The sequence below is a fragment of the Sebastes fasciatus genome, chromosome 22 (assembly GCF_043250625.1).
Source record: "Sebastes fasciatus isolate fSebFas1 chromosome 22, fSebFas1.pri, whole genome shotgun sequence".
In the NCBI taxonomy this organism is placed as follows: domain Eukaryota; kingdom Metazoa; phylum Chordata; class Actinopteri; order Perciformes; family Sebastidae; genus Sebastes; species Sebastes fasciatus.
In genome coordinates, this window is record NC_133816.1 from 13,707,999 (window position 1) to 13,735,641 (window position 27,643).

At 36.9% G+C, this 27,643-nt stretch overlaps 1 protein-coding gene across 1 annotated transcript in view; it reads right to left on the reverse strand.

The window, feature by feature from the left end:
- Positions 1–2,590: 2,590 nt before the first annotated feature.
- The window catches only part of LOC141761165 (basement membrane-specific heparan sulfate proteoglycan core protein), a 68,461-nt gene continuing 43,408 nt past the window's right edge, over positions 2,591–27,643 (reverse strand). Inside the window, exons 17-23 of the mRNA XM_074624470.1 lie at positions 20,192–20,461; positions 17,088–17,393; positions 16,146–16,409; positions 15,451–15,714; positions 2,950–3,075; positions 2,806–2,821; positions 2,591–2,704 (exon numbers count right to left, since the gene is read on the reverse strand). Coding sequence (XP_074480571.1) covers positions 2,605–2,704; positions 2,806–2,821; positions 2,950–3,075; positions 15,451–15,714; positions 16,146–16,409; positions 17,088–17,393; positions 20,192–20,461 — 1,346 coding nt within the window. The 3' untranslated portion in view covers positions 2,591–2,604. The remainder of the gene's footprint in view (positions 2,705–2,805; positions 2,822–2,949; positions 3,076–15,450; positions 15,715–16,145; positions 16,410–17,087; positions 17,394–20,191; positions 20,462–27,643) is intronic.

Sequence of the window (27,643 nt, forward strand, 5' to 3'; positions counted from 1 at the left end):
TCCTGCAACCATGTGTCATGTCACGTGTACGTATCTTTGTAAGCATGTACAGAACATCCTGTTTGTGTCTCTAACACCCTCCTGAGTAAATGTGATATGATAAGTGGTCCCATAATAACCTTTCAGCATATTGTAATTCAAGTGTTCTGAGAGAAAACTAGATTTCTGCACCTCCTCATGGCTCTGTTTTCAGGCTTTAAAAAGTGACGGGAGACTTTGGCCAATCACAGGTCATTTCAGAGAGAGAGCGTTCCTATTGGCTGTTCATTCAACGGAGGCAGCTGTCAATCACTCACGAACTCCGATCAAACGGTCAAACTAGGGAGCGCTGATCAAATATGAATCAATATGTTGTTACTGTAATGCCTATTTCTCATCTCAAATGTTTTCAGAATCATCTTGTAGTGTACTTTTCAGCTGTAAAATGATAAGGTTTGTGACCCGGCCGTCATGTTGGGATCAGTTGAGGAGATACCAAGCACCGTCCACCAGCCTGGGCAAACTTTCTCAGTGTGTATGTTTTACAGTTATATAATGTATTGTAATATGGAATATGGCCACAGCTAAGTCTCTCCATACCTCTAGCCCAATGCATGCTGGGAAAGGCTCCACTCTGAAGAGCAGTAAGCAGATAAAGACATAAATATGAAGTTAATTGTATTATCTTGCTTATTGTTGGTAATCTAATAAACATAATCATCATTATCGTTCTGTCAGAGTACGCAATATATTCCTGGTCACATTTTTTCTGTTATTAATTATGAAGTGTATTACATTAAATAAGTATCAAATGCATGTTTATATGCAGTACATTATACGTACTGAATGTGTGTATATATGTATATGTTTGATATTCAGTATTTACATGCATTTTCTGTGCCATCAAATAACAAATGAACGTCGACTTACACTTGTTTTGTGACAGAGGAAGGAAGAAGAGGTCAAAATGTATAAAAGCCGGAACCCAAATTGGTGTTAAAACATACTTGTTTTTTGTCTCATGTGCATAAGTTTCAGATTCCTGCCAGCTGAAACAGTTTCTCAGAAGCAGAGTCCGAGTGTCAGTGCTGGACGGGACGCACTTTGCTCGGTGTGCTGAGGTTATTCTGTGAGTACATGTGAATCTTTCTGTGTTTGAATGGTAAAGATTAAGGAAAAATGTTGTAGTGAGCACAAAGCATCAGTAGTTTGTCAAGTTATTTTTTTGTTTCTCTCTAGTTTACAATTGTTGAAAATTTTAGATTTTATCTAAAATCAGTTTTTAGAGAAAGAAATGACAATTAGAAACTCTGCTGACAGCTTTGTGCTGGAAGTTTATTGATGCATAAAATGGTCAAACATAAAAAAAACATACTAAATTCATCCAGGTGAAACTAAAATACATACAGTATCAATCAAACGATTTTTAAAAAAGACAGACGGAAACTTGATATGTTGTCTGATAACAGATTAAATGTTATAAATGTGTAAAGCTTTTTTATCAAAAATGAAAGAGATGCTGATTTTATAGCTGAACTATCACCAAGGTACTGAAGCTCAAATATTTCAAACAAGTTCCTTTTGCTGATTTTTGAACCAGCCTGTATTAAAAAACAAAAGGACGTTAATCTGTACCGACGAAGAAATACAGGACATAAACACTAAATACATTTAATTATTATATGTAATAATCTGTAGTCTTGTACCAAGAACAACAGAATATCAAAGCCATATGATGCATTTCCTTTAAATGATCTGCTACTAGGTTAACTGTACAAAATACTGGCTTAAAGGAAAGCAGAAGTGCAAACAATAATTACACAAAAGCTGCAAATACTGTTTAAACAAGGATGTGGTTTTTCATGTTGTCATCTATTTCCATTGGTTTTGTTCATACAGATGTCTTTATTGATCTGGAAGAAAAACAATTTAGGGTTATGTAAGAATTAAATGTGCTTTATGACATTTTACTCATGTCATTGAGTATTTTTGAATATAATTATCTATGGTGGTGTCAATAGTGTCAGGCAGGCAGCACAACACAAAATAAAACTGTCATTATATAGAATATTTATATGTAGAACAAAGTATTTTGTACTTGACTGTACCTGCAGCTGATCTTGTCGTCACATTTGTGTAAACGCTCTCCTCTGGTTCATTATTCTCCCCTGTTGGAAGGATCAGATGAATGCATGACAAGACAATCATATACTTTATTTAAGTACAAAAGCATCTCAACTATTACAATTCTCACTACATGAAATAAAGCACTCACCTTTCTTAGCAATCAATGATTTAAGCTCAGTCAAAGAACATATGACATCACTGGATTCACTTAAAATATAGACATTTTTAAACTTAATGGATTATCAATCAATCACTTAATCTATTTATCGTAGTATTTCAAACTGCTCCATGTTAAACACAAAGTATATACTGTACCATTTCCAGGTTCTTCAACGCCTTGGATTGTTGCATAGAGACACACATCACCTACAGAGCAGTGAGAATCAAACCAAGGTCATTTTAATCACTTGAATCCAATAATATGAATTCTACTATCTTCTAAAACAGATAACCACAAATAGAAATGAGTTAACGATAAATGATAAAAATGAATCAGGGTTAAGGCTGACCATGGAGAAGAGACGCATATACTCTGCTTTGAGTTTCATCCTGGTTGATCATGTGGTCTGTAGCAGGACCCTGATTGGTGCTCTGAGACCTGGTGGGCCCAAAACAGGAAGTAAATACAGTGGATTTAATAAGGAACGTGTAATTTACTGCTGTTATGTTCAGAATGAGAGAAGAGAGTGTTGTACCAACCTCTTAAAGCATGAATCTGTAAAAAAGACACAAAAAAAAAAACATTTGCTGTTACATGGTTTTGTATTGTAAATTGTTCTATTGTTACTACAGTACATGTAAATACATCAGAATCAGTCTATTATCAGAAGGAAAAGATCTCACCTTTTGACTTTCTGTAGCGATACAGAAACAGCAGCAGGACAATAATCAGTAAAACTCCACAAACCAGTCCAACAATCAACAGCACAGGAAATGGAGAGGTCTTTTCAGGCTCGGACGCTGGTACATCTTTAGAATATACACACAAATACAAAATACACATAAATCATGAATAGATAGTATTAAAACACATACACTCAAATACACTTGTATAAACCCTCGATTAGGGTTGAGTATCGTTTGGATTTTAACAATTCAGATTCTGGTTCATAACGGTTCTTGAATCAGATTCTTTGAGGGGGTCATAACAGGTCACATGCTTATTTCATAGAAAAAAACTATAAAATTCATATTTATTTATATTCAAAATGCACTTTATAAAGCTTATGGAACCTGTAAATGAATTTTGTAGAAACTAAATCAAAATCAAACTCACATTTAACTGACATCCAACTCTCTTTTGACGTCCAATTCCGCGAACCTTCTGGTGACTCTTTACCTTCACATCTATAAAAGCCTTCATCTGACGTTGAGACTGCAGTGATAATCAGCTCCCCATTGGTATGGTTTTTGATGAGTTTGTCGTTTCTATAGAAATCCACATCATGAAGAACCTTTTCTGTGTTCAGCTTGCAGCCAAAAGTGACAGGATGTCCCTCAGCTACAGGATGGACAGGGCTCACCAGGATAATACCATCGTCTGTTAAAAATTGAATGATGGAAGAGGTGGCACTTTGGTGATGTACATTGTTACAATTATATTGAATACTAAATATGTTCAATGTGAACTTTGTGGCAGTGTGCTACAGAATAGTCTACTAACCTATTTTGATTGTGGGTGTAACTGAGGAGCCAATCTAGAGTCAGATAACTCTACAGCTACCTCGAGTATAAAATAAATGATGGATGGATTTTGTCATAAAAACGCCAGTGGGCAATAAAATCCATATGACATTCTCTTGGAAAACATTACACTGGAACAAACTAAGTTTGTTTAATGGTTTGTTAAAAGAGATATCAAGTTACTCATTTTGAAAATAATGTTGGTTAATATTAGTCACCTACAGATTTCAATCTATATGATAGAAAGTTAAAATACTTCAGAAACAAAAATCTTTTAATCAAAACTCACCCTGCATAGTGATGTTGACTGCATTGCTGAACTGTCCTGTTTCAGACTCACACCAGTACACTCCACTATTCCAGTAACGGTCTATGTTGCATGTGGATCCAGTCATTGTCCCCAAGATAGTACAGTCTATCAGGGAGCCAGATTCATAAAACCTCATCACTCTCCACTTGGTGGAGTTTCCCTCACAGCTCAGTGACACTAACTGATTGATGAAGTGCTGTGCTCTGTCAGGACTCACTGTGAGAGACGCTGCTGAATGAACATCTGAAAAACAACACACAATGATGGGAAAAACAAAGCACAACAAATTAAGATTAAAAAGACCACAATAAAAATAATCCTTTAGGTTTATTGTGGATTTAATAATTTTCATTGTTGAGGCTTAAATGGCTCTGAATTGTCTAACAGTGTAACACAGTGCACATATATGCAATTAGTGCAAGGATGGCATGTATGCAGACTACACAGGAATCAGCAGTTCAAAGAAGGCATTAATGCAAGCGTGCACAAACTGCATTACTGCCCTCTGGGTGTATAACATCCACTTGAATCCCAAAAAGAAGACGCGAAGAAGAGAGCAAGCATAAAAGGCGAGAGTATAATTTATGTATACAATGCATTTTGGAGAGAATTGTTAAATAAATAAAGAATCTGTGTTGTTGGTACCATACCGTTGTTGGTGGGCTGTTAAGATGGACCAGCTATTCTCCTTTAAGTGACAGGCCACTCCTCTGAGAGTCGCTCAGCTTTTAATTAAATCTTTTTAATTAACTATTAATTATTAACATCCCTAGTCCAGACTAGCAGATTAATCAGCCAACAACATCATTCTATTTTAGAGAGTAATACTCAACATTTGACCTGATGCTGGTGTGTGGGAAAATGTCACCACAACAAGTACATTTCATCCATTGTGCAATAATGGAAAAGTCAAAACAGACCTACCTCCAGACCAGACAAACGTAGGTTTACTGTAGTCAGAGTGAAACACTGGATCTCCTCTTCCAGCTCTGCAGTAATATCCTGCTGTGTGCGTCTGTCCATGAACGATGTAGGAATCCTGTTCAGTCCCATTGGTGCTGCCAGGTAGCAGATCATAACTGTAGTAGTAGTAGTCTGCTGGTTTGTGAACAGCCTTATACCAGTAGAACCTCCATCCTGCAGACGGATCTCTTACATTGCAGTTCAGAGTGACAGAGTCTCCAGGACTCAGCCATAATGGAGACACAGTGAGGACAGGCTGAGGTTTCTCTGTAAGAAAGGGATTTCACAGAATGAAGACATGTTGTGATGGATCATTGGTAGTTTACATGCACTGCTTGTGTCATAGTAACTTTTTTTGCCAAAAATTCAATCAGTGTGACTGTAAAATAAAGGATTCCTCAAAGTCTTTCTTGTAAGGGAATCAGGGATAAACTAATTATGGATTTAAACAAGTAAACAACGATTAATGGCAAATACATACACCTTTTATTTGAAAATAATAAAAAGTGCAATTTTAGGACCTGCTGATTCAGTTCTCAAGATACAAGGCAGTGCAATATTTAATAAAAAATAAAATAAACCAGCTTCTATTCAAGTTAAATGAACAGTGCTTTAATCTGCTGCTTCTGTTCTCATTTTCAATATAAACAGTAGAGCAATAATACAGTGATCAACGCTGATAGTGATCAATCAGCTTGGAACAGAATCAGTCCTATACAAACGCTTTTTAAATAATTTGCTTATAGTGATCAAGTAGACCACCTACAGTGTTCATTTGGGATCTTTTCATAAATGAAAACATGCTTTCCCGCTGGATAGGTGAGGCTGATGCTGTCTGCACATTGATATCATAACGGGAAAAAGGTCATTTTCTCTGAATAAAAAATTAGTGCGCACGTGGAAAGGGTGAGTCACCCTCGTCAAGTGGATTGATAACACCTCGTCAGGTAACGCATCTAAAGTGAAACTCTGCCGACCGGCTCCTCTGCACCGCAACGCCAGCAGCTCATGCAGACCGGTGCCCGTCTCCCTCCACGCCGCTACCGGGTGAGAAAGTGAGGAGTCTCGGCAAAGGGGCGCCGTTCATCTGCATCTTCGTTTAACATTTCTTTACTAATAAAAGTGCTAAAAGATACAAACACACTGTGAAAATGAATGATATTTTAACACAGCCTTCTCTTGTTTCCCTTTGTTAAGTGTTTAGTGTCTCGAAGATAGTTCAGAGAAATCATCACTCTGCTTCACTCTGGGAATGCTACATGTCTGCTGCTCCTTAGTATGAAAACTACTTACGTTTCAGTTTTATTGGATCCGATTCTTCGTCCTCATCAAATTTACACGTATAAGAACTCCCATCTGATATTATTTGAACTGTGTTTTTTGATATCATCGGTGACTGATGGTTTGTGTCAATTTCCATAGGCGATCCGTCTTTGTGGAAGGCAGCATTCTTCTTTGTCTGATCACGATGCCGACAGCGAAGAGTCACTGATTCTCCTTCAAACAAGGTGGATGCAGCAGTTTGTAGGATCACATCTTTGCCTGTGTAACACAGGTCATACCTTGTTTTAGTAAATCAGTTAAATTAAAGGAACATATGACCAAATGTTAAAATGTATCAGTGATCTATGTTCTCAATAGGGCTGTCAATCGATTAAAATATTGAATCACGATTAATCGCAAATTAATCACACATTTTTGTATCTGTTCAAAATGTACCTTAAAGGGAGATTTGTCATGTATTTAATACTCATATCAACATGGGAGTGGGCAAATATGCTGCTTTATGCAAATGTAAGTATATATTTGTTATTAGAGATCAGTTAATAACACAAAACAATGACAGATATTGTCCAGAAACCCTCACAGGTACTGCATTTAGCAATAAAAAATAATATGCTCAAATCATAACATGGCAAACTGCAGCCCAACAGACAACAACAGCTGTCAGTGTGTCAGTGTGATGACTTGACTATGACTTGCCTCAAACTGCATGTGATTATCATAAAGTGGGCATGTCTGTAAAGGGGAGACTCGTGGGTACCCATAGAACCCATTTTCATTCACATATCTTGAGGTCAGAGGTCAAAGGACCCCTTTGAAAATGGCCATGCCAGTTTTTCCCCCAAAATTTAGCGAAAGTTTGGAGCGTTATTTAACCTCCTTCTCAGGAGGCTAGTATGACATGGTTGAAACCGATGGATTCATTAGGTTTTCTTGGTGATGATCCCAGTATCTTCTGTTTCTAGCTTTAAAACTGAGCCCTCTACAACCTAAAAATCACAAGTTGTGTTAATGCTTTAAAGAAATTAGTGGCGTTAAAACAAATTTGCGTTAACGTGTTATTATTGCGTTAACTTTAACAGCCCTAGTTTTTAACATAATTAGAATTCAACATTACGTTGGAGACAGACGAAGTTGCCAAAGTCACTTTCTGAAATAAATAGTGACTCTCATGGTTCATTAAGTAATGAATGAGTACATTTCCCCTGGAGGAGGCTTCATACAGGGTGATCATATCAACGTGGCTCATAGGGGTGTAACGATACTTCTTTACAACGATACGATAAGTATCAATTTCTATGATCCCGATAAAATTTCAAGGACGATATTTGGCTCATCCAGAGCAATACAATACGATTCAATGATTTGAAATCGATATAGTAACTTTTTTTGCCAAAAATTCAATCAGTGTGACTGAAATAAATAGCTGATACGGGACAGTGCAGCTCAGGATTCCTCAAAGTTTTTCTTGTAAGGGAATCAGGGATAATTGAATTATGGATATAAACAACGATTAATGGCAAATACATACACCTTTTATTTGAAAATTATAAAAAAGTGCAACTTCAGGACCTGCTGATTCAGTTCTCAAGATACAAGGCAGTGCAATATTTAACAAAAATAGAATAAACCAGCTTCTATTCAAGTTAAATGAACAGTGGTTTAATCTGCTTCTTCTGTTCTCATTTTCAATATAAACAGTAGAGCAATAATACAGTGATCAACGCTGATAGTGATCAATCAGCTTGGAACAGAATCAGTCCTATACAAACGCTGTTTAAATCATTTGCTTATAGTAATGAAGTAGTCCGCTTACAGAGATCATCTGGGATCTTTTCATACATGAAAACTCATGTAAAAACATTTTTAAAACTATGTTAGACTAGCGTTAGTTGAATTTCTGTTTTGTTTTTTACTTTACTCGCGTGATGCTTTGCCTTGCGGACCGTCTGCTTTCCGGCTGGATACGTGAGGCTGATGCTGCGTGATGCACATTGATATCATAACGGGTAAAGGGTCATTTTCTCTGAATAAAACACAAATGCGCACGGGGAAAGCACCCTGTGGGTGAAGCCGCCCTCATCAAGTGGATTGATAACACTTTGTCACGTAAACTCTGCCGACCGGCTCCTCTGCACCGCAACGCCAGCAGCTCATGCAGACCGGTGCCCGTCTCCCTCCACGCCGCTACCGGGTGAGAGAGCGAGGAGTCTCTGCAAAGAGGCGCCGTTCATCTGCATGCACGCTCACGCTGCAGAGCCGGCAATCTGGCGCATGTCGATGACGTTTAACGTTTAACATTTCTTTACAAATAAAAGTGCTAAATACATCCATGTAACGTTTGTGGTGCCTAAATACAAATTCTTAGTATCGATACAATCGATTATTTAACTTGCAAATGGATTTTAGATCGATATACGTCCCCTGTGAAGGATAACTTGCCGAGTACCTATCGATGTAGTTGGATCGTAGGAATATAAATCGATACATCGATGTAGTAGATGAATCATTACACCCCTAGTGGCTCATAAATGAATAAGTGCTTTTAGTGAACTTGGTCATGATGGTAAAACTTTGATCACTTACCTGATACAGTTAGAGAGACTTTATTACTTTCTCTTTTAACATCTGGTTGACTCTTGAGATTACCACGGCACTGGTATTCACCACTGTTTCCTGTATATAGAGGTTGTAATGTATATCTCTTATGTGGGTTGTAGTGGAGAAATTCACGACCATCCTTCATGAATCTGTAATACCAATCGGTCTCTTTTCCTTCCCTCATGTCACATATGACGGTAACAGACTCTCCGGTAAAGAAAGTGGACCAGTTTGGCTCAATGGTCAGCACAGCATCTAGAAACCAACACAAGATGCAGAGAGTGAAATGTGTTTTCGTTTTTGTCAATGTATTTATCGTACATTAACAAAACAGAGCACACAGAAATTGGATGTGGTGAAGAGTGATACAGTTGGTTGAGATTTGTCTTGAGTGAATATATAAAACAAGACAATTGTATAATTACCTTGAGCGTGTCCACAGTGGAGGAGGATATTAAGAGCTAAAATAAAATTAGAAACTTTATCAGAGATTATCAAACTGACAGAAACAAATCAAATAATAATAATAATAATTCACATTCAAACAGAAATATAAAATCAACAGAGAAAACTTTATGGTAGGGCTGTCAAAGTTAACGCGATAATGATGCATTAACGCAAATTCATTTTAACGCCACTAATTTCTTTAACTTATTAATGCAACTTGTGATTTTTGGGTTGTAGGGGGCTCAGTTTTAAAGCTAAAAGATACTGGCATCATATGAAACTAGAAAACAAATCTAAGGAATCTATTTGTATCAACTATGTCATACTAGCTTGTCATGAAGGAGGTTAAATAACGCTACAAAGTTACATTAATTGTTGGCGGGGAAAAACTGGCATGACCATTTTCAAAGGGGTCCCTTGACCTCTGACCTCAAGATATGTAAATGAAAATGGAATAATATGTATGAATTTTGAAAATGGGAGTAGTTCCCCTTTAAAGGAACAGTGTGCAGCATTTAGGGGGAGCTATTAACAAAAATGAAATATAATATTCATAACCATGTTTTCATTAGTGTTTAATCATCTGAAACCGTTGCTCCCAAAGTAGTGTTATTATGGTAAGGATGGCCTCTGAGCATGGCGAACGGCATTACAACAGTTTTGCACTCTGTGTCTCACGTTACCACAGTCTTAGAAAGGGAGAAGTGAACGGAGGCGTACTCAGTTGGTTGCAATCTGCAAACACAACATTAGATGTTACTAAATCCTACACACTACAGTTACTGTATCTTTAGTTTCCTCAAATTGTTTTTAAACATGTTCAAAATTTTAAACACAAATGTAACAGAACACAAGATCAGATGCTCAAAAATGCTCATCATAGAAACCCCTGAAACAAACTATTCTGTGAGTTTGCCCGGGTGCGTAACTGATGTCAATTAGAGTTAGAGCAGTAACAAGCCAATACACTGCTGGACAGCGTGAGTTACATAAACTTAACTTCAGTTCCTCTTCACACATACAGAGAAGTGTTGCGGTGATGGCCACATTCAGAGTGTTGTCATCACAGTAATAAGTTCTCACTCTACAGTTGGGAAGAATGCTGGGTACCAAAAAGTTTTTGAGGCAGCAGAAACTGATAAAAACAAGTTTACAGCATGCTGTATGTCTCTAGTTCACAATCTGCATCATTTAGTATATAAAGAATAGGGCTGTAAAAGTTAAAAAAATAACAACATGTTAATGCAAATTTGTTTTAATGCCACTAATTTCTTTAATGCATTAATGCAAACGATCTTTCGGAGGTTGTAGTGGGCTCAGTTTTAAAGCTTGAATAAAGATACTGGTCATACTGCGGCGTAGATTGTCGCAAAAGAAGCTAAATAACGCTCCAACCCTGCGCTACATTTTGGTGAGGATAATCTGGCCCGGCCATTTTCAAAGAGGTCCGTTGACCTCTGACCTCAAGATATGTGAATGAAAATGGGTTCTATGGGTACCCACGAGTCTCCCCTTTACAGACATGATAATCACATGCAGTTTTGGACAAGTCATAGTCAAGTCAGCACACTGACACACTGACAGCTGTTGTTGCCGGTTGGGCTTGAGTTTGCCATGTTGTGGTTTGAGCATATTTTTATACTAAATGCAGTACCTGTGAGGGTTTCTGGATAATATTTGTCACGGTTTGTGTTGTTAATTGATTTCCAATAATAAATATATACATACATGTGCATAAAGCAAGCATAGTTTTTTTCACTCCAATGTTGATAAGACTATTAAATACTTGACAGATCTCCCTTTAAGGTACATTTTGAACAGATAAAAGATGTGACCGTGATTAACTATGGAATATCATGCGATTAATCACGATTAAATATTTGAATCGATTGACAGCCCTAAATATATCCTAACCTCAGGCATTTAAAAAGTTTTATCAATGGCAACAAAACAGAAAAAGTCACTGATGTACTCACAGAAAAGCCCCAGCATGCAGAGCAAAGTGTGTCCCATCCTCACCTCCAGCACTGACACTGTTACTGTGCCTCTGAGAAATGCTTCTACTTTGTGTATCGTAAAGCATGAAAAGGTAGCTTTGGGGCGTTTTCTTTAACTTCCTCTCTGAGTCTGTGCTTCCTATCTTTTACACAAAGCTCACATAACTAGACTGGGTTTGACCACAGCATAATTTGTGCAATCCACATCATCTCAGGTTCTGCTGTGTTCCAAAATGGGAAGTCATCTTCATCTTTAAAAGTAATTTTTACACCAAAAGCTCTGATAATACAGTGAATTTGGATTATAGTAGATAGTTCATTATATCATTTCCATTATTGCTCTTTTGTGATATGTGAACAAAACACCACTGTGATAGATATTATACAATGCAAAATATCCAACAATTATTTATTATGATAATTATTTACTACTTAATGCAATCCTAACCCTGCATGCCGTCTGCAGTGGCTGGGCAGGAAGTGTAAGTTTGTCAAAATGTCAATGTGGTCAAACCCAGCGAAGTGGTGTGAGGGCTTAACTCAGAAAAAGTCACTGATGTACTCACAGAAAAGCCTCAGCACGCAGAGCAAAGTGTGTCCATCCTCAGCTCCTGCACTGACACTGTTACTCTGCTTCTGAGAAATGCTTCTACTTTGTGTATCATTTTGTGTATTATGTGCTCCTGCAACCATGTGTCATGTCACGTGTACGTATCTTTGTAAGCATGTACAGAACATCCTGTTTGTGTCTCTAACACCCTCCTGAGTAAATGTGATATGATAAGTGGTCCCATAATAACCTTTCAGCATATTGTAATTCAAGTGTTCTGAGAGAAAACTAGATTTCTGCACCTCCTCATGGCTCTGTTTTCAGGCTTTAAAAAGTGACGGGAGACTTTGGCCAATCACAGGTCATTTCAGAGAGAGAGCGTTCCTATTGGCTGTTCATTCAACGGAGGCAGCTGTCAATCACTCACGAACTCCGATCAAACGGTCAAACTAGGGAGCGCTGATCAAATATGAATCAATATGTTGTTACTGTAATGCCTATTTCTCATCTCAAATGTTTTCAGAATCATCTTGTAGTGTACTTTTCAGCTGTAAAATGATAAGGTTTGTGACCCGGCCGTCATGTTGGGATCAGTTGAGGAGATACCAAGCACCGTCCACCAGCCTGGGCAAACTTTCTCAGTGTGTATGTTTTACAGTTATATAATGTATTGTAATATGGAATATGGCCACAGCTAAGTCTCTCCATACCTCTAGCCCAATGCATGCTGGGAAAGGCTCCACTCTGAAGAGCAGTAAGCAGATAAAGACATAAATATGAAGTTAATTGTATTATCTTGCTTATTGTTGGTAATCTAATAAACATAATCATCATTATCGTTCTGTCAGAGTACGCAATATATTCCTGGTCACATTTTTTCTGTTATTAATTATGAAGTGTATTACATTAAATAAGTATCAAATGCATGTTTATATGCAGTACATTATACATACTGAATGTGTGTATATATGTAAATGTTTGATATTCAGTATTGCATTTTCTGTGCCATCAAATAACAAATGAACGTCGACTTACACTTGTTTTGTGACAGAGGAAGGAAGAAGAGGTCAAAATGTATAAAAGCCGGAACCCAAATTGGTGTTAAAACATACTTGTTTTTTGTCTCATGTGCAGAAGTTTCAGATTCCTGCCAGCTGAAACAGTTTCTCAGAAGCAGAGTCGGAGTGTCAGTGCTGGACGGGACGCACTTTGCTCGGTGTGCTGAGGTTATTCTGTGAGTACATGTGAATCTTTCTTTGTTTGAATGGTAAAGATTAAGTAAAAATGTTGTAGTGAGCACAAAGCATCAGTAGTTTGTCAAGTTATTTTTTTGTTTCTCTCTAGTTTACAATTGTTGAAAATTTTAGATTTCATCTAAAATCAGTTTTTAGAGAAAGAAATGACAATTAGAAACTCTGCTGACAGCTTCGTGCTGGAAGTTTATTGATGCATAAAATGGTCAAACATAAAAAAAACATACTAAATTCATCCAGGTGAAACTAAAATACATACAGTATCAATCAAACGATTTTTAAAAAAGACAGACGGAAACTTGATATGTTGTCTGATAACAGATTAAATGTTATAAATGTGTAAAGCTTTTTCATCAAAAATGAAAGAGATGCTGATTTTATAGCTGAACTATCACCAAGGTACTGAAACTCAAATATTTCAAACAAGTTCCTTTTGCTGATTTTTGAACCAGCCTGTATTAAAAAACAAAAGGACGTTAATCTGTACCGACGAAGAAATACAGGACATAAACACTAAATACATTTAATTATTATATGTAATAATCTGTAGTCTTGTACCAAGAACAACAGAATATCAAAGCCATATGATGCATTTCCTTTAAATGATCTGCTACTAGGTTAACTGTACAAAATACTGGCTTAAAGGAAAGCAGAAGTGCAAACAATAATTACACAAAAGCTGCAAATACTGTTTAAACAAGGATGTGGTTTTTCATGTTGTCATCTATTTCCATTGGTTTTGTTCATACAGATCTCTTCATTGATCTGGAAGAAAAACAATTTAGGGTTATGTAAGAATTAAAGGTGCTTTATGACACTTTACTCATGTCACTGAGTATTTTTGAATGCAATTATCTATGGTGGTGTCAATAGTGTCAGGCAGGCAGCACAACACACAATAAAAACTTTCATTATATAGAATATTTATATGTAGCACAAAGTCTTTTGTACTTGACTGTACCTGCAGCTGATCTTGTCGTCACATTTGTGTAAACTCTCTCCTCTGGTTCATTATTCTCCCCTGTTGGAAGGATCAGATGAATGCATGACAAGACAATCATATACTTTATTTAAGTACAAAAGCATCTCAACTATTACAATTCTCACTACATAAAATAAAGCACTCACCTTTCTTAGCAATCAATGATTTAAGCTCAGTCAAAGAACATATGACATCACTGGATTCACTTAAAATATAGACATTTTTAAACTCAATGGATTATCAATCAATCACTTAATCTATTTATCCTAGTATTTCAAACTGCTCCATGTTAAACACAAAGTATATACTGTACCATTTCCAGGTTCTTCAACGCCTTGGATTGTTGCATAGAGACACACATCACCTACAGAGCAGTGAGAATCAAACCAAGGTCATTTTAATCACTTGAATCCAATAATATGAATTCTACTATCTTCTAAAACAGATAACCACAAATAGAAATGAGTTAACGATAAATGATAAAAATGAATCAGGATTAAGGCTGACCATGGAGAAGAGACGCATATACTCTGCTTTGAGTTTCATCCTGGTTGATCATGTGGTCTGTAGCAGGACCCTGATTGGTGCTCTGAGACCTGGTGGGCCCAAAACAGGAAGTAAATACAGTGGATTTAATAAGGAACGTGTAATTTACTGCTGTTATGTTCAGAATGAGAGAAGAGAGTGTTGTACCAACCTCTTAAAGCATGAATCTGTAAAAAAGACACAAAAAAAAAAACATTTGCTGTTACATGGTTTTGTATTGTAAATTGTTCTATTGTTACTACAGTACATGTAAATACATCAGAATCAGTCTATTATCAGAAGGAAAAGATCTCACCTTTTGACTTTCTGTAGCGATACAGAAACAGCAGCAGGACAATAATCAGTAAAACTCCACAAACCAGCCCAACAATCAACAGCACAGGAAATGGAGAGGTCTTTTCAGGCTCGGACGCTGGTACATCTTTAGAATATACACACAAATACAAAATACACATAAATCATGAATAGATAGTATTAAAACACATACACTCAAATACACTTGTATAAACCCTCGATTAGGGTTGAGTATCGTTTGGATTTTAACAATTCAGATTCTGGTTCATAACGGTTCTTGAATCAGATTCTTTGAGGGGGTCATAACAGGTCACATGCTTATTTCATAGAAAAAAACTATAAAATTCATATTTATTTATATTCAAAATGCACTTTATAAAGCTTATGGAACCTGTAAATGAATTTTGTAGAAACTAAATCAAAATCAAACTCACATTTAACTGACATCCAACTCTCTTTTGACGTCCAATTCCGCGAACCTGGTGGTGACTCTTTTCCTTTACATCTATAAAAGCCTTCATCTGACGTTGAGACTGCAGAGATAATCAGCTCCCCATTGGTATGGTTTTTGATGAGTTTGTCGTTTCTATAGAAATCCACATCATGAAGAACCTTTTCTGTGTTCAGCTTGCAGCCAAAAGTGACAGGATGTCCCTCAGCTACAGGATGGACAGGGCTCACCAGGATAATACCATCGTCTGTTAAAAATTGAATGATGGAAAAGGTGGCACTTTGGTGATGTACATTGTTACAATTATATTGAATACTAAATATGTTCAATGTGAACTTTGTGGCAGTGTGCTACAGAATAGTCTACTAACCTATTTTGATTGTGGGTGTAACTGAGGAGCCAATCTAGAGTCAGATAACTCTACAGCTACCTCGAGTATAAAATAAATGGTGGATGGATTTTGGCATAAAAACGTCAGTGGGCAATAAAATCCATATGACATTTTCCTATAAACATTACACTGGAACAAACTAAGTTTGTTTAATGGTTTGTTAAAAGAGATATCAAGTTATTCATTTTGAAAATAATTTTGGTTAATACTAGTCACCTACAGATTTCAAACTATATGATAGAAAGTTGAAATACTTCAGAAACAAAAATATGTTAATCAAAACTCACACTGTATAGTGATGTTGACTGCATTGCTGAACTGTCCTGTTTCAGACTCACACCAGTACACTCCACTTATCCAGTAACGGTTTATGGTGCATGTGGATCCAGTCATTGTCCCCCAGATAGTACAGTCTATCAGGGAGCCAGATTCATAAAACCACATCACTCTCCACTTGGTGGAGTTTCCCTCACAGCTCAGTGACACTAACTGATTGATGAAGTGCTGTGCTCTGTCAGGACTCACTGTGAGAGACGCTGCTGAATGAACATCTGAAAAACACACAATGATGGGAAAAACAAAACACAACAAATTAAGATTAAAAAGACCACAATAAAAATAATCCTTTAGGTTTATTGTGGATTTAATAATTTTCATTGTTGAGGCTTAAACGGCTCTGAATTGTCTAACAGTGTAACACAGTGCACATTTATGCAATTAGTGCAGGGATGACATGTATGCAAACTACACAGGAATCAGCAGTTCAAAGAAGGCATTAATGCAAGCATGCACTAATTGCATTACTGCCCTCTGGGTGTATAACATCCACTTGAATCCCAAAAAGAAGACGCGAAGAAGAGAGCAAGCAGAAAAGGCGAGAGTATAATTTATGTATACAATGCATTTTGGAGAGAATTGTTAAATAAATAAAGAATCTGTGTTGTTGGTACCATGCCGTTGTTGGTGGGCTGTTAAGATGGACCAGCTATTCTCCTTATAGTGACAGGCCACTCCTCTGAGAGTCGCTCAGCTTTTAATTAAATCTTTTTAATTAACTATTAATTATTAACATCCCTAGTCCAGACTAGCAGATGAATCAGCCAACAACATCATTCTATTTTAGAGAGTAATACTCAACATTTGACCTGATGCTGGTGTGTGGGAAAATGTCACCACAACAAGTACATTTCATCCATTGTGCAATAATAGAAAAGTCAAAACAGACCTACCTCCAGACCAGACAAACGTAGGTTTACTGTAGTCAGAGTGAAACACTGGATCTCCTCTTCCAGCTCTGCAGTAATATCCTGCTGTGTGTGTTTGTCCATGAACGATGTAGGAATCCTGTTCAGTCCCATTGGTGCTGCCAGGTAGCAGATCATAACTGTAGTAGTAGTAGCCTGCTGGTTTGGGAACAGCCTTATACCAGTAGAACCTCCATCCTGCAGACGGATCTTTAACATTGCAGTTCAGAGTTACTGAGTCTCCAGGACTCAGCCATAATGGAGACACAGTGAGGACAGGCTGAGGTTTCTCTGTAAGAAAGGGATTTCACAGAATGAAGACATGTTGTGATGGATCGTTGGTAGTTTACATGCACTGCTTGTGTCATAGTAACTTTTTTTGCCAAAAATTCAATCAGTGTGACTGTAAAATAAATAGCTGATACGGGACAGGGCAGGTCAGGATTCCTCAAAGTCTTTCTTGTAAGGGAATCAGGGATAAATTAATTATGGATTTAAACAAGTAAACAACGATTAATGGCAAATACATACACCTTTTATTTGAAAATAATAAAAAGTGCAATTTTAGGACCTGCTGATTCAGTTCTCAAGATACAAGGCAGTGCAATATTTAACAAAAAATAAAATAAACCAGCTTCTATTCAAGTTAAATGAACAGTGGTTTAATCTGCTGCTTCTGTTCTCATTTTCAATATAAACAGTAGAGCAATAATACAGTGATCAACGCTTATAGTGATCAATCAGCTTGGAACAGAATCAGTCCTATACAAACGCTTTTTAAATAATTTGCTTATAGTGATCAAGTAGACCACCTACAGTGTTCATTTGGGATCTTTTCATAAATGAAAACATGCTTTCCCGCTGGATAGGTGAGGCTGATGCTGCCTGCACATTGATATCATAACGGGAAAAAGGTCATTTTCTCTGAATAAAAAATTAGTGCGCACGTGGAAAGGGTGAGTCACCCTCGTCAAGTGGATTGATAACACCTCGTCAGGTAACGCATCTAAAGTGAAACTCTGCCGACCGGCTCCTCTGCACCGCAACGCCAGCAGCTCATGCAGACCGGTGCCCGTCTCCCTCCACGCCGCTACCGGGTGAGAAAGTGAGGAGTCTCGGCAAAGGGGCGCCGTTCATCTGCATCTTCGTTTAACATTTCTTTACTAATAAAAGTGCTAAAAGATACAAACACACTGTGAAAATGAATGATATTTTAACACAGCCTTCTCTTGTTTCCCTTTGTTAAGTGTTTAGTGTCTCTAAGATAGTTCAGAGAAATCATCACTCTGCTTCACTCTGGGAATGCTACATGTCTGCTGCTCCTTAGTATGAAAACTACTTACGTTCCATTCTCAGTTTTATTGGATCCGATTCTTCGTCCTCATCAAATTTACACGTATAAGAACTCCCATCTGATATTATTTGAACTGTGTTTTTTGATATCATCGGTGACTGATGGTTTGTGTCAATTTCCATAGGCGATCCGTCTTTGTAGAAGGCAGCATTCTTCTTTGTCTGATCACGATGCCGACAGCGAAGAGTCACTGATTCTCCTTCAAACAAGGTGGATGCAGCAGTTTGTAGGATCACATCTTTGCCTGTGTAACACAGGTCATACCTTGTTTTAGTAAATCAGTTAAATTAAAGGAACATTATGACCAATTGTTAAAATGTATCAGTGATCTATGTTCTCAATAGGGCTGTCAATCCATTAAAATATTGAATCGCAATTAGTTGCATGATTGTCCATAGTTAATCGCAAATTAATCGCACACACATATTTTTAATCTGTTCAAAATGTACCTTAAAGGGAGATCTGTCAAGTATTTAATACTCTTATCAACATGGGAGTGGGCATATATGCTTGTTTTATGAAAATGTATGTATATATTTATTATTAGAAATAAATTAATAACACAAAACAATGACAAATATTGTCCAGAAACCCTCACAGGTACTGCATTTAGCATAAAAAATATGCTCAAATCATAACATGGCAAACTGCAGCCCAACAGGCAACAACAGCTGTCAGTGTGTCAGTGTGCTGATTTGACTATGACTTGCCTCAAACTGCACGTGATTCAGTTCTCAAGATACAAGGCAGTGCAATATTTAACAAAAAATAGAATAAACCAGCTTCTATTCAAGTTAAATGAACAGTGGTTTAACCTGCTGCTTCTGTTCTCATTTTCAATATAAACTGTAGAGCAATAATACAGTGATCAACGCTTATAGTGATCAATCAGCTTGGAACAGAATCAGTCCTATACAAACGCTGTTTAAATAATTTGCTTATAGTCATCAAGTAGACCACCTACAGTGTTCATTTGAGGATCTTTTCATAAATGAAAACTCATGTAAAAACATTTTTAAAACTATGTTAGACTAGCGTTAGTTGAATTTCTGTTTTGTTTTTTACTTTACTCGCGTGATGCTTTGCCTCGCGGACCGTCTGCTTTCCGGCTGGATACGTGAGGCTGATGCTGCGTGATGCACATTGATATCATAACGGGTAAAGGGTCATTTTCTCTGAATAAAACACAAATGCGCACGGGGAAAGCACCCTGTGGGTGAAGCCGCCCTCATCAAGTGGATTGATAACACTTTGTCACGTAAACTCTGCCGACCGGCTCCTCTGCATCGCAACGCCAGCAGCTCATGCAGACCGGTGCCCGTCTCCCTCCACGCCGCTACCGGGTGAGAGAGCGAGGAGTCTCGGCAAAGAGGCGCCGTTCATCTGCATGCACGCTCACGCTGCAGAGCCGGCAATCTGGCGCATGTCGATGACGTATAACGTTTAACATTTCTTTACAAATAAAAGTTCTAAATACATCCATGTAACGTTTGTGGTGCCTAAATACAAATTCTTAGTATCGATACAATCGATTATTTAACTTGCAAATGGATTTTAGATCGATATACGTCCCCCGTGAAGGACAACTTGCCGAGTACCTATCGATGTAGTTGGATCGTAGGAATATAAATCGATACATCGATGTAGTAGATGAATCATTACACCCCTAATGGCTCATAAATGAATAAGTGCTTTTAGTGAACTTGGTCATGATGGTAAAACTTTGATCACTTACCTGATACAGTTAGAGAGACTTTAGTACTTTCTTTTCTAGAATCTGGTTGACTCTTGAGAGAACCACGGCACTGGTATTCACCACTGTCTCCTGTATCTAGAGGTTGTAATGTACGTCTCTTATCTGAGTTGTAGCGGAGAAATTCATGACCATCCTTCCAGATTGCGTACGACCAATCGGTGTCTTTTCTGTCCCTCATGTCACATATGAAGGTAACAGACTCTCCAGTAAAGAAAGTGGACCAGTTTGGCTCAATGGTCAGCACAGCATCTAGAAACCAACACAAGATGCAGAGAGTGAAATGTGTTTTCCTTTTTTGTCAATGTATTTATCGTACATTAACAAAACAGAGCACACAGAAATAGGATGTGGTGAAGAGTGATACAGTTGGTGGAGATTTGTCTTGAGTGAATATATAAAACAAGACAATTGTATAATTACCTTGAGCGTGTCCACAGTGGAGGAGGATATTAAGAGCTAAAATAAAATTAGAAACTTTATCAGAGATTATCAAACTGACAGAAACAAATCAAATAATAATAATAATAATTCACATTTAAACAGAAATATAAAATAAACAGAGAGAACTTTACGGTATGGCTGTCAAAGTTAATGCGATAATGATGCATTAACGCAAATTAATTTTAACGCCACTAATTTCTTTAACTTATTAATGCAACTTGTGATTTTTAGGTTGTAACGGGCTCAGTTTTAAAGCTAAAAGATACTGGCATCATATGAAACTAGAAAAACAAACCTAAGGAATCCATTGGTACTAATCATGTCATACTAGCTTGTCATGAAGGAGGTTAAATAACGCTACAAAGTTACGTTAATTGTTGGCGAGGAAAAACTGGCATGACCATTTTCAAAGGGATCCCTTGACCTCTGACCTCAAGATATGTAAATGAAAATGGAATAACATGTATGAATTTTGAAAATGGGAGTAGTTCCCCTTTACAGGAACAGTGTGCAGCATTTAGGGGGAGCTATTAACAAAAATGAAATATAATATTCATAACCATGTTTTCATTAGTGTTTAATCATCTGAAACCGTTGCTCCCAAAGTAGTGTTATTATGGTAAGAATGGCCTCTGAGCGAGGCGAACAGCGTTACAACAGTTTTGCACTCTGTGTCTCACGTTACCACAGTCTTGGAAAGGGAGGAGTGAACGGAGGCGTACTCAGTTGGTTGCAATCTGCAAACACAACATTAGATGTTACTAAATCCTACACACTGTCCCTTTAAAGCTCAAACCTGTAATTTAATGTTTGTCTGATATTTGAATAGCATAGAAAGCAATCCAGTTGTCTTGTTGCTGATAAGACTGCTTAAACATGAATAAAGTGTTTTAATGTTGTCATCGGTGCCTCTCTTGTTTTGTTTATGATGCACTTCTCTTCATGGACCGAGAACAAAATCACAACAAATAAGAAATATGAGGATGTAAGCACTCTATTTCACATTTTACATAATTTATATTTCATACAGTGTATTTCATAAAGCAGCATTGATAATATTTTATCATCAAGGTTGTTTACAGTTAACCCCTGAATGAACAGTTACTGTATCTTTAGTTTCCTCAAATTGTTTTTAAACAAGTTCGAAATTTGAAACACAAATGCAACAGAACGCAAGATCAGATGCTCAAAAATGCTCATCATAGAAACCCCTTAAACAAACTATTCTGTGAGTTTGCCCAGGTGTGTAACTGATGTCAATTAGAGTTAGAGCAGTAACAAGCCAATACACTGCTTGTCAGCGTGAGTTACATAAACTTAACTTCAGTTCCTCTTCACACATACAGAGAAGTGTTGCGGTGATGGCCACATTCAGAGTGTTGTCATCACAGTAATAAGTTCTCACTCTACAGTTGTGAAGAATGCTGGGTACCAAAAAGTTTTTGAGGTGGCAGAAACTGATAAAAACAAGTTTACAGCATGCTGTATGTCTCTAGTTCACAATCTGCATAATTTAATATATAAAGAATAGGGCTGTAAAAGTTAAAAAAATAATAACATGTTAATGCAAATTTGTTTTAATGCCACTAATTTCTTTAATGCATTAATGCAAACGATCTTTCGGAGGTTGTAGTGGGCTCAGTTTTAAAGCTTGAATAAAGATACTGGTCATACTGCGGCATGGATTGTCGCAAAAGAAGCTAAATAACGCTCCAATCCTGCGCTACATTTTGGCGAGGATAATCTGGCCCGGCCATTTTCAAAGAGGTCCGTTGACCTCTGACCTCAAGATATGTGAATGAAAATGGGTTCTATGGGTACCCACGAGTCTCCCCTTTACAGACATGATAATCACATGCAGTTTTGGACAAGTCATAGTCAAGTCAGCACACTGACACACTGACAGCTGTTGTTGCCGGTTGGGCTTGAGTTTGCCATGTTGTGGTTTGAGCATATTTTTATACTAAATGCAGTACCTGTGAGGGTTTCTGGATAATATTTGTCACGGTTTGTGTTGTTAATTGATTTCCAATAATAAATATATACATACATGTGCATAAATCAAGCATAGTTTTTTTCACTCCAATGTTGATAAGACTATTAAATACTTGACAGATCTCCCTTTAAGGTACATTTTGAACAGATAAAAGATGTGACCGTGATTAACTATGGAATATCATGCGATTAATCACGATTAAATATTTGAATCGATTGACAGCCCTAAATATATCCTAACCTCAGGCATTTAAAAAGTTTTATCAATGGCAACAAAACAGAAAAAGTCACTGATGTACTCACAGAAAAGCCCCAGCACGCAGAGCAAAGTGTGTCCCATCCTCACCTCCAGCACTGACACTGTTACTGTGCCTCTGAGAAATGCTTTTACTTTGTGTATCGTAAAGCATGAAAAGGTAGCTTTGGGGCGTTTTCTTTAACTTCCTCTCTGAGTCTGTGCTTCCTACCTTTTACACAAAGCTCACATAACTAGACTGGGTTTGACCACAGCATAATTTTTGCAATCCACATCATCTCAGGTTCTGCTGTGTTCCAAAATGGGAAGTCATCTTCATCTTTAAAAGTAATTTTTACACCAAAAGCTCTGATAATACTGTGAATTTGGATTATAGTAGATAGTTCATTATATCATTTCCATTATTGCTCTTTTGTGATATGTGAACAAAACACCACTGTGATAGATATTATACAATGCAAAATGTCCAACAATTATTTATTATAATAATTATTTACTACTTAATGCAATCCTAACCCTGCATGCCATCTGCAGTGGCTGGGCAGGAAGTGTAAATGTGTCAAAATGTCAATGTGGTCAAACCCAGCGAAGTGGTGTGATGGCTAAACTTAGAAAAAGTCACTGATGTACTCACAGAAAAGCCTCAGCACGCAGAGCAAAGTGTGTCCATCCTCACCTCCTGCACTGACACTGTTACTCTGCCTCTGAGAAATGCTTCTACTTTGTGTATCATTTTGTGTATTATGTGCTCCTGCAACCATGTGTCATGTCACGTGTACGTATCTTTGTAAGCATGTACAGAACATCCTGTTTGTGTCTCTAACACCCTCCTGAGTAAATGTGATATAATATGTGGTTCCATAATAACCTTTCAGCATATTGTAATTCAAGTGTTCTGAGAGAAAACTAGATTTCTGCACCTCCTCATGGCTCTGTTTTCAGGCTTTAAAAAGTCTAGCCTGTGACGGGAGACTTTGGCCAATCACAGGTCATTTCAGAGAGAGAGCGTTCCTATTGGCTGTTCATTCAACGGAGGCAGCTGTCAATCACTCACGAACTCCGATCAAACGGTCAAACTAGGGAGCGCTGATCAAATATGAATCAATATGTTGTTACTGTAATGCCTATTTCTCATCTCAAATGTTTTCAGAATCATCTTGTAGTGTACTGTTCAGCTGTAAAATGATAAGGTTTGTGACCCGGCTGTCATGTTGGGATCAGTTGAGGAGATACCAAGCACCGTCCACCAGCCTGGGCAAACTTTCTCAGTGTGTATGTTTTACAGTTATATAATGTATTGTAATATGGAATATGGCCACAGCTAAGTCTCTCCATACCTCTAGCCCAATGCATGCTGGGAAAGGCTCCACTCTGAAGAGCAGTAAGCAGATAAAGACATAAATATGAAGTTAATTGTATTATCTTGCTTATTGTTGGTAATCTAATAAACATAATCATCATTATCGTTCTGTCAGAGTACGCAATATATTCCTGGTCACATTTTTTCTGTTATTAATTATGAAGTGTATTACATTAAATAAGTATCAAATGCATGTTTATATGCAGTACAGTATACGTACTGAATGTGTGTATATATGTATATGTTTGATATTCAGTATTTACATGCATTTTCTGTGCCATCAAATAACAAATGAACGTCGACTTACACTTGTTTTGTGACAGAGGAAGGAAGAAGAGGTCAAAATGTATAAAAGCCGGAACCCAAATTGGTGTTAAAACATACTTGTTTTTTGTCTCATGTGCATAAGTTTCAGATTCCTGCCAGCTGAAACAGTTTCTCAGAAGCAGAGTCCGAGTGTCAGTGCTGGACGGGACGCACTTTGCTCGGTGTGCTGAGGTTATTCTGTGAGTACATGTGAATCTTTCTGTGTTTGAATGGTAAAGATTAAGGAAAAATGTTGTAGTGAGCACAAAGCATCAGTAGTTTGTCAAGTTATTTTTTTGTTTCTCTCTAGTTTACAATTGTTGAAAATTTTAGATTTTATCTAAAATCAGTTTTTAGAGAAAGAAATGACAATTAGAAACACTGCTGACAGCTTCGTGCTGGAAGTTTATTGATGCATAAAATGGTCAAACATAACAAAACATACTAAATTCATCCAGGTGAAACTAAAATACATACAGTATCAATCAAACGATTTTTAAAAAAGACAGACGGAAACTTGATATGTTGTCTGATAACAGATTAAATGTTATAAATGTGTAAAGCTTTTTCATCAAAAATGAAAGAGATGCTGATTTTATAGCTGAACTATCACCAAGGTACTGAAACTCAAATATTTTAAAAACAATTGATTTTTGCTGATTTTTGAACCAGCCTGCATTCAAAAACAAAGTGTGCTGTACTGATGAAGAAATACAGGACATAAACACTAAATAGAAATATTTTAATTATTATATATAATAATCTGTAGTCTTGTACCAAGTACAACAGAATATCAAAGCCATATGATGCATTTCCTTTAAATGATCTGCTACTAGGTTAACTGTACAAAATACTGGCTTATAGGAAAGCAGAAGTGCAAACAATAATTACACAAAATACTGTTTAAACAAGGATGTGGTTTTTCATGTTGCCATCTATTTCCATTGGTTTTGTCCATACAGATGTCTTCATTGATCTGGAAGAAAAAGAATTTAGGGTTATGTAAGAATTAAAGGTGCTTTATGACACTTTACTCATGTCACTGAATGTTTTTTAATACAATTATCTATGGTGGTGTCAATAGTGTCAGGCAGGCAGCACAACACCCAATAAAAACTTTCATTACATAGAATATTTATATGTAGAACAAAGTCTTTTCTACTTGACTGTACCTGCAGCTGATCTTGTCGTCACATTTTCGTAAACGCTCTCCTCTGGTTCATTATTCTCCCCTGTTGGAAGGATCAGATGAATGCATGACAAGACAATTATCTACTTTATTTAAGTACAAAAGCATCTCAACTATTGTAATTCTCACTACATGAAATAAAGCACTCACCTTTCTTAGCAATCAATGATTTAAGCTCAGTCAAAGTATATATGACATCACTGGATTCACTTAAAATATAGATATTTTTAAATTTAAGGGATTATCAATCAATCACTTAAACTATTTATCCTAGTATTTCAAACTGCTCCATGTTAAACACAAAGTATATACTGTACCATTTTCAGGTTCTTCAGCACCTTGGATTGTTTCATAGAGACACAAATCACCTACAGAGCAGTGAGAATCAAGCCAAGGTCATTTTAATCACTTGAATCAAATAATATAAATTCTACTATCTTCTAAAACAGATAACCAGAAAAAGAAATGTTAGGTTTACAGTTAACAATATAAAAAATAAAACATTATCAGGGTTAAGGCTGACCATGGAGAAGAGAAGCATATACTCTGCTTTGAGTTTCATCCTGGTTGATCATGTGGTCTGTAGCAGGACCCTGATTGGTGCTCTGAGACCTGGTGGGCCCAAAACAGGAAGTAAATACAGTGGATTTAATAAGGAACGTGTAATTTACTGTTGTTATGTTCAGAATGAGAGAAGAGAGTGTTGTACCAACCTCTTAAAGCATGAATCTGTAAAAAAGACACAAAAAAAAAAACATTTGCTGTTACATGGTTTTGTATTGTAAATTGTTCTATTGTTACTACAGTACATGTAAATACATCAGAATCAGTCTATTATCAGAAGGAAAAGATCTCACCTTTTGACTTTATGTAGTGATACAGAAACAGCAGCAGGACAATAATCAGTAAAACTCCACAAACCAGTATAACATTCAACAGCACAGGTAATGGAGAGCTCTTTTTAGGCCTGGACGCTGGTACATCTTTAGAATATACACACAAATACAAATACACATAAATCATGAATAGATAGTATTAAAACACATACACTCAAATACACTTGCATAAACCCTCGATTAGGGTTGGGTACCTTTGGATTTTAACAATTCAGATTCTGGTACTTAATGGTTCTTGAATCAGATTATTTGAATCTAGATTGGCTCCTCAGTTAGACCCACAATCAAAATAAGTTAGTAGACTATTCTGTAGCACACTGCCACAAAGTTCACATTGGACATATTTAGTATTCAATATAATTGTAACAATGTACATCACCAAAGTGCCACCTCTTCCATCATTCAATGCCAGGTATTTGGGGAGCTACTATATGCATCTGTATTATAAATTAAAAAATATCAAATGCATTCTCATCATTGTACGTCAACTTGTTCAACCTGCACCAGCTGATCTTTCTGACCTAAACTTCATATTATTTAATCTTTTAACAGATGGAGATATTATCCTGGTGAGCCCTGTCCATCCTGTAGCTGAGGGACATCATGTCACTCTTGGCTGCAAGTTGAACACAGAAAAGGTTCTTCATGATGTGGATTTTTATAAAAATGACGAACTCATCAAATATCATACCAATGGGGAGCTGATTATCACTGCAGTCTCAAAGTCAGATGAAGGCTTTTATAGATGTGAAGGTAAAGAGTCACCAGAAGGTTTGTGGAGTTGGACGTCACAAGAGAGTTGGATGTCAGTTAAATGTGAGTTTGATTTTGATTTAGTTTCTACAAAACTAATTTACAGGTTCCACAAGCTTTATGAAGTGCATTGTGAATCTGAATGAATATGAATTTTACAGTTTTTTTCTATGAAAAGTCATGTGACCTGTTACGGTTATCACTAATGAGGAGAATTAGCAACCAAACTATTTTT